At 35.6% G+C, this 10,905-nt stretch overlaps 2 protein-coding genes across 3 annotated transcripts; one reads left to right on the top strand and one right to left on the bottom strand.

Moving 5' to 3' along the window:
* The first annotated feature begins 1,813 nt into the window (after positions 1–1,813).
* On the top strand, positions 1,814–5,798 carry LOC145119633 (transducin family protein / WD-40 repeat family protein). 2 transcript variants are annotated; one of them, XM_079055324.1, is made up of 12 exons: positions 1,814–2,121; positions 2,294–2,509; positions 2,593–3,783; positions 3,857–4,038; positions 4,115–4,346; positions 4,415–4,621; positions 4,703–4,831; positions 4,921–4,989; positions 5,087–5,209; positions 5,287–5,337; positions 5,432–5,609; positions 5,710–5,798. In XM_079055324.1, exons 1-11 carry the CDS (start codon positions 1,882–1,884, stop codon positions 5,594–5,596), a joined length of 2,805 nt encoding a protein of 934 aa, XP_078911450.1. In that variant the 5' UTR covers positions 1,814–1,881; the 3' UTR covers positions 5,597–5,609; positions 5,710–5,798. The 2 variants fall into 2 exon arrangements, with proteins under 2 accessions (XP_078911450.1, XP_078911449.1); XM_079055323.1 differs by having other exon boundaries at positions 5,432–5,798.
* Positions 5,799–7,850: 2,052 nt separating this feature from the next.
* On the bottom strand, positions 7,851–8,770 carry LOC145121523 (uncharacterized). The gene is made up of 2 exons (XM_079057255.1): positions 8,442–8,770; positions 7,851–8,283 (listed from the first exon to the last, which is right to left on the bottom strand). Exons 1-2 carry the CDS (start codon positions 8,768–8,770, stop codon positions 7,851–7,853), a joined length of 762 nt encoding a protein of 253 aa, XP_078913381.1.
* Positions 8,771–10,905: the final 2,135 nt, after the last annotated feature.

A 10,905-nucleotide genomic window follows, 5' to 3' on the forward strand; every position in this document is an offset into this window, starting at 1 on the left:
GGCAGCCAACTCGTCGAGTAGGTCTAAAACATGAATATATAAAGCTTTAAATTTTATACATGGGAGTTGGGATGTTACACATATGGACTTGTACAAGTAGTAACCAGAAAGATAAAAGTCTAAACTACTGAAATATGGAAAAAGATTGTAAATTTTGCAGGGTTTGGTTGTGTTAAAATGGCCTTGAACATGCTGATGTTTTGGGACAAAATCTGGAACTTTAGTCTAGTAATTCGTCTATATGTTTGGGATATAGAACAATCATTTTTAACCTTGAAAGCATCTAGTAATATAATTTTTTGTGTTTTATTAGGGGAAACTTTGATACCTCAAGTACTTACAAGATTTGAAGTGTGGAAATGACGCTTTTTGACAAATGTGAGTTAATATTTGTGAAATTTAAGTACTTTGGTTGAAAATTTCATATCTTAGATGTATTGGAATGAACCTAGGTTGTATAGGTTGCATGTACCCCTATTGTGTATGATTTGTTATTGCTATTGTTAAATTCCTTACTTTGTATGAGAATTTAGGATGTATATATGCTAGATTCTTATTTTTGATGTGAGAAGTGTATTAGGTCCATGATAGAAGGAGTGTTTTGTGTTGATTATATGTGATGTATGCATGCCATGATTTCTTGGAAATATTTGTCTATGATGTTTAGGACTTCATGCTAGTGATATAATGTGCATAAATGTTGAAATGATGATATGTGCATGATTATATAGTGATGTAAATGCTTTAACATGGTATGACATACTTGCATGTTTACATAGCGAGGAGCTTTGAAGTAATATGCCTTAAAGTAACACATAATAAAAAAGCATGATTACTTGGGAATAATGGACTTGAATGGCGAATTAATAATACATTAACTAAAATGGGGAATACACTTATAGGGAAAATGGTAGTGTTGGCTCCATGAGGGAAGCCAATTAGGATTGACTCCACAGGGAAAGCTAACTAGGGCTAGCTCTATGACGATAGCTTTGATCGTTTGAGAACTTTATCCTAATATTTTCTTTAAATGTCATTAAGAAACCTAATATAACCATTATTGTTTTCAGACTTCTCAACGTATCTTTCAGTAATCGATGTCCATGATAGTAGTACACATCACCACACCTCCCTTTAATCAAAGTTCTCAAGAAAAGAGATAAACTCCTTGTAATAAGTGATACTAAAATCTATATCCCTAACAGAAGCTTTAAAAGGGTTGAAACACACTATAGGATTCGGCAGAAACCTTCCTTTACATAGAATATCCATTGTTAAGAATCCAAATTCTTCTTTATTGGACGAACCTTCCATCGTTGTACGAAGCTTTGATCGTGTTTAAGAGAAAAAAAAGATATAAACCTTGATTCTTCAACGTAATGTTATGCAGTTTGATCATTTTTTTGGGGTAACCTTTGTAATAGACACATATATGCCTCATAATATCCACATAAACGTTTTTATTATAGTTTTCAGTATAACCAGATAAACCTACTAATGTTGGTTGCCAATGATATTTTTTAAACAACTTTGAAACATTATTGACAATGTATATATAAAAAAGTTTAATGGTATAATATGTACAGAACCCAAAATATTATATTTTGATGGAAGATCTAATTTCTTGAGTTTACTTAAAATAAATAAAATAGAGAGCATGAGGCCGTGAGTTAGTTGATGATGGAATTGAATTTGAACCTACCCGGTTTGTGAATTGTGCCCAAATAATTTTGGGTTTAAATAAGCCCATATGGCCCGAGTCTAATTAGTCAAAATAAGTCAAACGCGCAAAACCTGAAACCGTTAAACCCTAGCACCCAAAAACCTCTAACGAAACAATCGCATCAAACGCCAGAAGAGAAACAAGGCAAAAGCAACAAAATGGTGAAGTCGTATCTCCGGTATGAGCCGGCGACGGCGTTCGGAGTGATTGCGTCAGTGGATTCCAACATCACATACGACACCTCCGGTAAACATCTACTAGCTCCAGCTCTTGAGAAGGTCGGTGTTTGGCATGTCCGTCAAGGCGTCTGCGCCAAAACGCTTACACCTTCTACCCAATCTCGCGGCCCTTCTCTAGCCGTTACCTCCATTGCAGCCGTGCCTTCTTCTTCATCTCTGGTGCCCACTTCTCCCTATTACGCGTGTACATGTCGTATTTATTGTATAGCGTATCAAAACTTGTCCCGTATTGTTATCTTATCTAGCTCAAATTTGCTTTGAGAGCATCTTACTTATCGATATAACCTAAAATGAGATTTCTCGTGTGTTTATTTATTTTTATCTGTCACAGATAGCTAGTGGGCATGCTGATGGAAGTATAAGAATTTGGGATTGTGAGAGAGGAACCTGTGAGACAACATTGAATGGGCACAAAGGGGCTACAACAATCCTTCGTTTCAACAAAACAGGATCATTACTTGCATCTGGGAGCAAAGACAATGACATTGTTCTATGGGATGTTATTGGCGAAGTTGGACTTTTCCGTCTACGTGGCCACCGGGATCAGGTTTATATCTTTTAAAACCCATCAAAGTATTTTCTCACCTCATTCCTACGATTTTCTTCCATCTATTTGCTTTTGGAATGTAGGTTACCGATCTTGCCTTCTTGGATTCTGGTAAAAAGCTTGTTAGTTCCTCAAAGGACAAGTTTTTAAGAGTTTGGGATCTTGACACCCAACATTGTACACAAATAATCGGTGGTCATCACAGTGAAGTTTGGTCCATAGATGTTGATCCTGAAGAAAGGTATTTAGTCACTGGATCAGCAGATTCAGAGCTCCGATTCTACACCATTAAGCAAGAAAACCTAGATACTAACAACAAAGACTCTTCTATTGAAAACAAATGGGAAATTCTAAAACCTTTTGGTGAAATTCAAAGACAGACCAAAGATCGTGTAGCCACAGTAAGATTCAACAAATCAGGTACCCTTTTAGCCTGTCAAGCTGCAGGAAAAACAGTGGAGATATATCGCGTATTAGATGAAACCGAATCAAAACGTAAAGCAAAAAGGCGAGTCAACAGAAAGAAAGAGAAGAAATCTTCTAAAATGGTTGAAAATGGAAACACAGAAGATTTAAACCTAACCATTGTTACAGAAATTACAGTCCCTGATGTATTTAAGCTTTTACAAACTGTAAGAGCCACCAAGAAAATCTCTTCCATCTCCTTCTCCCCCATCACTTCCAAAAACTCACTAGCTACATTAGCAGTATCATTAAACAACAATTTACTTGAAATATATTCAATAGATACCAATTCCACTACAAAAACCAGTTCCATTGAGCTTCAAGGGCATCGTTCTGATGTAAGAAGTGTTACCCTTAGTTCAGATAGCACTCTTTTAATGTCAACAAGTCACAATTCTGTCAAAATCTGGAACCCTAGCACTGGTTCTTGCCTTCGCACCATTGATTCAGGATACGGGTTGTGTAGTTTATTTGTTCCTGGGAACAAATACGCTGTCATTGGTACAAAAAGTGGCAATCTTGAAATTATTGATGTAAGAAGTGGCACTTTAGTTGAAGTAGTAAAAGCCCATACAGGATCCATTCAATCAATTGTCGCCACATCAGATGGTGGTGGTTTTGTGACAGGTAGTTCTGATCATGATGTTAAGTTTTGGGAATATGAAACCACAAAGATTCAAGGTCAAGATTCGGTCAATCTAACGGTTTCCACTGTGAAGAACTTATCAATGAATGATGATGTCATCGTTGTTGCTGTTTCCCCTGATGGGAAACATATTGCTGTTGCGCTATTGGATTGCACTGTGAAGGTTAGATATGTCTTTTTGATTCTTTATTCTATATTAGTTGAGTAGTTGCTAATATTTTCTTGAAAACTTTCAGGTGTTTTACATGGATACTTCAAAGTTTTTTCTTACATTATATGGTCACAAGCTTCCAGTATTGTGCATGGATATATCATCTGATGGGGATCTTATTGTAACGGGGTCCGCAGACAAAAATATAAAAATTTGGGGATTGGATTTTGGTGATTGTCACAAATCCATTTTTGCTCATGCTGATAGGTAACTAAAAAGTTAAAATCTTTATAATTCTACGAATGTATTTATTTCTTGAAATTCATTATTTTTTTTAATGTAGTGTTACAGGGGTAAAATTTGTCCGAAACACACATTACATGTTTACAGTTGGGAAAGATCGTGTGGTAAAATATTGGGATGCTGATAAATTTGAGTTACTTTTAACCCTAGAAGGGCATCATGCGGAAATTTGGTGTTTATCAATTAGTGATCGTGGTGATTTTTTAGTCACGGGGTCTCATGACAGGTCAATAAGACGGTGGGACCGGACTGAAGAACCCTTTTTTCTCGAGGTATTTTTACGATTTTGCCCTTGGCATATTCTTACATTTTACTTAATTTGTAGCTTACATAATTTCAGGAAGAAAAAGAGAAAAGATTGGAAGAAATGTTTGAGACTGATTTGGAGAATTTAGAAAACAGATATTTACCTCAACAAGAGCTTCCGGAAGAAGGTGCTGTTGCTATAGCTGGTAAAAAGACGCAAGATACCCTCACAGGAACTGACTCCATTATTGAAGCATTAGATATTGCAACTGAAGAATTGAAAAGAATGGCTGAAAATGAAGTAATTCTGGATCTTGTTATAAATTCTTTTTTATATATTTCTATGCACATTAACTTTTTTTATTGTTTTTGAAAAATTTAGGAAGAAAAGAAAAAGGGAAAAGGTGGAGAATTTAGGTCAAATGTTATAATGCTTGGGCTCTCTCCTTCTGATTATATTCTTCGTGCTGTTTCAAAAGTTCATACAAATGATTTGGAACAAACTTTACTTGTAAGTGAAAAAAATTTAAAAATAATGTATTTGTATATGAATTATGAAAGATCATTACATAAATTTGTAATAATTTTATATATTTGCAGGCTTTACCGTTTTCGGATGCTTTGAAGCTTTTATCAAATTTAAAAGACTGGTCTTCTAATCCTGATAAGGTTTAAATTATTAAGTTTCTAATAATATTCACTAAAGAAGTAAAGATCATAAGCTTTTAATGATTATTTTTTTTTAACTTTTTTTTTAAATGTTTAGGTTGAGCTAGTTTGCAGGATTGCAACAGTGTTATTGCAGTTGCATCATAATCAGTTAGTTGCTACAACAAGTACAAGGCCTCTTTTGGCTCTTCTTAAAGACATACTTCATGCTAAAGTCAAGGTACAAAAGTCAACACATTTGACTTAATTTTTATTTTGTTATATAAAAAGAGAAGTTAATTTTGACTTTTTTTTCAGGAATGTAAGGATACTCTTGGATTCAATTTGGCAGCCATGGATCACATTAAGGTTTGACTTTTTTTGACTTGAGTAATGTGGTAAATCTGTAAATTACATTTTTATCGATTTGACTAAAGTTGAAATAACTTTGATTTGTTTTTAGCAATTGATGGCTTCAAAATCTGATGCGCCTTTTCGAGATGCAAAGAGCAAGTTGCAAGAAATAAGGGCAAAACAGTCGAAACGCGTTGAAGAAAGGGGGGACACGAAAGGGGAAAGAAGGAAGAAGAAGAAGCAAAAGAAGGATGATGGACATGTGTGGTCTTGATTTTGAATGATTGGTATGTTACAGAAATACACAAATGTGTAAATGTTTGATGAAGTTATATTTTTGTATTATGGAATTGTAAGTTACACATTATGTTGATCCAAATTTTGTAGGTGGAGGTGGGAGTTTGAGGCAATTATTGGATTCTTTTGTGGGATGTTATAGAGTATTGTGCTTTTGTGCAATGTATCTTTTTTTGAAATATTTGTTCACTAGTTTTATGAGAGAAGAATTGAAGCACAAGAAATGTAAAATGATGAAATGATCTTCTATCATTGCAAACAAACATAGTTACACATATACAATGTAAACTTGCCCAAGATGCTAAGCTACACATAACTAATAGAATTTGTTAACTAACAAAGTGATGTGTAAATCAAGTAATATCTTTGATTACATATAAATATATACAACATCACACTCGAGATGTACTCGAAGAGATTTTTGAGAGCCATCTCGAAAATAATGGGAAGCGTCTTAGATTGAAACAATGGTTTAGTTTGGTGTTGAGAATAGGCATCAACTTGATAGTACAATCTAGAATTGTCTTGCATAAATTTGCAACCAATTTCTATATGTTTTGTTCATGGAAGTTTGTATAGGATGCAAGGTGAATAGCCGAGTTGTAGTCACAAAACACCAATGTGGGGTCTTGAGAGAAAATTCCAAAGTCTAGTAGCAAATGTAAGAGAAAATTCCGAAGTCTAGTAGCAAATGTAACCATATGACTTCATTTGTAATCGAAACCATAACATGATATTCTGCGTTAACTAATTATGTGAATCACGATTTGTTTATTTGATTTCCATGATATGAATGACTTGCCAATGAAAACATAAAAAAACCCGTTAGTGATCTTCGTGAATGTTTGAATTTGTAAAGATGGCTAGAAAAGCGGTGTTAATGCTTTGGTTAAAGTTTGTTTGTTTGAATTGGTTATAGTTTGAACAAAAGTTGCGTTTTTCAAGGCATAGTCCTTTTTCTTATTAAGCACTTGATCCCTTAAGACAAGGGTTCAAACTTTCCTGCCTTCTATCAGCAATCTTAATGGATATTGTTTCTGACTTTATCTATGAGGAAACCTCATGCAAAAAATCCTAAATTCTAGGTCTAAAAGAAGTTCATAAGTGGTAAGATCTCTCTTGTATAAAACCAAGAGAGCACAAACATGCACTCTTTTCTCCACCAAAATGACCAGAAGACAACAAGAACCAAGTCTAAGACTTTGTTCCTAAACAAATTATTAAGTTTCTAATATTCACTAAAGAAGTAAAGATCATAAGCTTTTAATGATTTTTTTTATTTATTTTGTTTTAAATGTTTAGGTTGAGCTAGTTTGCAGGATTGCAACAGTGTTATTGCAGTTGCATCATAATCAGTTAGTTGCTACAACAAGTACAAGGCCTCTTTTGGCTCTTCTTAAAGACATACTTCATGCGGAAAGTTAAGGTACAAAAGTCAACATATGCATATATTTGACTTAATTTTTATTCTTTAAGCAAATTGTACATTTGGTTATAAAAAAGAGAACTTAATTTTGACTTTTTTTTTCTTCAGGAATGCAAGGATACTCTTGGATTCAATTTGGGAGCCATGGATCACATTAAGGTTTGACTTTTATTTTGACTTGAGTAAGGTGGTAAATCCGTAAATTACATATTTATCGATTTGGCTAAAGTTGAAAACTTTGATTTGTTTCAGCAACTGATGGCTTCAAAATCTGATGCGCCTTTTCGAGATGCAAAGAGCAAGTTGCAAGAAATAAGGGCACAACAGTCAAAATGTGTTGAGGCGAAGGGGGGACACGGAAGGGGAAAATAAGAAGAAAAAGCAAAAGAAGGATGATGGACATGTGTGGTCTTGATTTGTAGGATTTGTATTTTTAAAGAAATGATCAACAGATGTGTAAATGTTTGATTAAGTTAAATTTTTGTATTGTGGAATTGTAATTTTGTAGGTCGAAACACTAAAGGGGTTGAAAGTGCTTGACCCTAACCCGATCCGTTTAATTAATGTGTCGTGTCAACCAGTTTATTTTCGTGTTGAGATCGTGTCGGTTTCGTGTTAGGGGTATACCTTGAAATATGTCATGTCATGTGATGTTAAATGATTGAGCATGTTGAAAGAGTAGGAGTTGGGTAGGCGGAAAGGAAAAACTAATAGTTTAGAGACGGAATATATATTTTTTTTGAACAGCATCAAAACTTCAATAAAAACAAGCTAGCTAGGAGCTAGCAAAACATACAAAAACAAATTAAGGCATTAGTGGATTGCGCATCCAATCAATCCAACTAACACAAGCCTTAGCGTTCCTAAAGGAAAACCACCGAAAAGAGAAATCAACAATAGTATCATACAGAAGATTCTTTTTAAACTTATTAGGACTAAAAATGACACCATTCCTATAAGACCAAATAACCCATAGAGTCACCATGCAAACCGCCTCCAAGATAGAACGTTTCCTACGAATACCCAATGACGAATCAATCCAATCAAGCATCTCTGTAACCATATGATCAATAGGAAACGAAATATCAAGCCATATCCCAAGTCTCCTCCAAAGCTGACTTGCCACCTCACACTGAAAAAACAGATGAGAAGTACTTTCTTCAACAGACTGACAAACTATGCATAAAATAGAATCGAACTCTACGCCTCTATCCTCTAAAACCGTTCGAACTGAGATTCTATTTAATCTCAACATCCACAAAAAATATTAACTTTAATTGGAACACTCCGATTCCATCTAGTCCCCACTCCACTCACTGGAAGGGAAAGCGAATCAATATGTCTTCTCATGGACTTAACAGAAAACACCCCACTTGGATCGAGACTCCAGGACCACCTGTCGGGACTAGAGGACAACTGAATAGGAGTCAAAATCTGCATAAAACTCTGAAACTGTTCAGCTTCAACTCCACCTCTAATGTCACGTCTCCAAGAGAAGTTCCACCCACTAGAAGTCCAGAAATACGAGACCAACCCATCTTTCATCAAAGATAACGAATACAACCCAGGGAATTGCGTTTTAAAAACCACACCTCCACACCAAACATCTTCCCAAAACCGAGCCACTGACCCATCACCAACAACAATCGAAATTGAATCAGGAGTTAAGACATCTTGACTTTCCATCTTCTTAATACAATCCACAATTCTCTTCCAAACTCCCATATCTCCTAACGAACGCGCATTATGAGACAAAGCCCCAGACTCACCATGCAACCCTTTAATAAGCCTCACCCATAAGGACGAGGTCTCATGAAGGAACCGTCACTTCCATTTAACAAGGAGAGCCCGATTAAACGCATCCAAACTACCAACCTCTAAGCCACCATTATCCCTAAAATTAAGGATAATATCCCATTTGACCCAATGAATACGTCTTTGACCTTCCTCCATCCCCCAAAAAAAACGAGCCCTAAGAGACTCCAATAAATGACATACTGTAACCGGCATACGAAACAAAGAAAAGTAATATATCCCAAGACTCCCCAAAACAGATGAAGTCATAACAAGTTCAGATGAAAAAATTGAAAGACTAGGAGTTGGGGAGGCGGAAGACAAGATCATGAGGATGAGAGAGTGGTCAAAGGGATTGTGTAGTTTGGGAGAGAACGGAAAAACTGAAAATAAATTCTTGATCTAGGCGGCTAAATCATTTCAACTTTACAAAACGACTCAATCCAAAAGTTTTATTTTACATATTGTTTTTGTTTTGTATCTTTCTAGTTTATTTAAAGAATTCAAAAAAACTTGCATATAAATAAACGGGGTCATTTTTTAGTCATATTCGAGTTGAAATTCTCAACCGTAACCTTACCTGTTTAATTTTTGTGTCGTGTCGTGTCAATCTGTTTATTTAAACGAGTTGAAATATCTTACCCAAACCCGTTAATTTTGTGTCGTGTTTCGTGTCGTGTCAAAATTTTCCACCTCTAATCACACTTAAGATGTACTCGTAGATATTTTTTAGAGCCATCTTGAAAAATAATGGGAAGCGGTTTAGTTTGGTGCTGAGAATGTATAGGCATCAACTTGATAGTACGATCTAGAATTGTCTTGCATAAATTGGCAACCAATTTCTATATGTTTTGGTTGTTCATGGAAGTTTGTATTGGATACAATGTGAATAGTTAGTTGTAGTCACAAAACACCAATGATGTGGGGTCATGAGAGAAGATTCCAAAGTCAATAGCAAATGTAACCATATGACTTCACTTGTAGTCGACCTAATAACATGGTATTTTGTCTTAACTAATGAATGTGAACCACGATTTGTTTATTTGATTTCCATGAAATCAACGACTCTCCAGTAAACACATAAAAAACCTGTTACAATCTTCATGAGGCAGCGCAACCAACCCAATCAAAGTAACTGAATGCTCGAATTTGTAAAGGTTAGAAAAAGTGGTGTTAATGCTTTGATTAAAGTTTGTTTTGATGAATTGGTTAACGTTTGAAAAAAAAGTCAAATTGGTCAAAAAGTCAACGGTCAACAGTCAACCGGTCAAAGTCAACAGTCAACGCACCATGACCTAACTCATGGTCGCGTCGCTACTACTAGGCGAAAAAATAGTGGCGATTGCATATTCGTGGCGTAAACCTTCCTTGGTTGCGTCGCGTTTTTCAAGGCACATTCCTATATCTTGTTAAGCACTTGATCCCTTAAGACAACAGTTCAAACTTTCTAGAACCCTTATATTAGTAGTCTTAATGGATATTGTTTCCAACTTTATCTATGAGGAAGCCTCATGCAAAAAACCATATATTCTAGGTCTAAACGAAGTCCATAAGTGGTAAGACCTCTCTTGCATATAGCCAAGAGAGCACAAACATGCATTCTTTTCTCCATCAAAGGACCAGAAGACAACAAGAACCAAGTACAAAGCTCTGGAGTTTCCCAAACTCCAAGAGCATCAAGAGGATGGGACCAAAAATGACAAATGATCAACCAAATCCTATATCCAAGCAAGTAACACATCAAGTAACGAACTCCAAAATGTGTTGAGAAGGGTACATCTTCTCTGGATCTATGTTCCCTTGCACCAAATAAGCTTCATTCTCCTTCAAGCTACACATCAAGGTGACAAAAACTCAAGGAAATCAAGAAATAAAGGCTAGGGTTTCGTGGGCGATGATTCTGGAGAATGGAGGTTACCAGATGAGGCAACCCTATGAGTTAGTGTCATTATATAGGGCCCAAGACTCGAGATTTAGGGTTTTGTGAAAATAGTGGCGTCAGACCACAACCCTTACTTAGGTCATGCCGCGACTTAGAGTTTTTTAGCCCGCTGTAACCAAGCATT

The sequence above is a fragment of the Lactuca virosa genome, chromosome 6, assembly GCF_052849685.1.
Source record: "Lactuca virosa cultivar CGN04683 chromosome 6, Lactuca_virosa_CGN04683_v6, whole genome shotgun sequence".
NCBI classification, from domain to species: domain Eukaryota; kingdom Viridiplantae; phylum Streptophyta; class Magnoliopsida; order Asterales; family Asteraceae; genus Lactuca; species Lactuca virosa.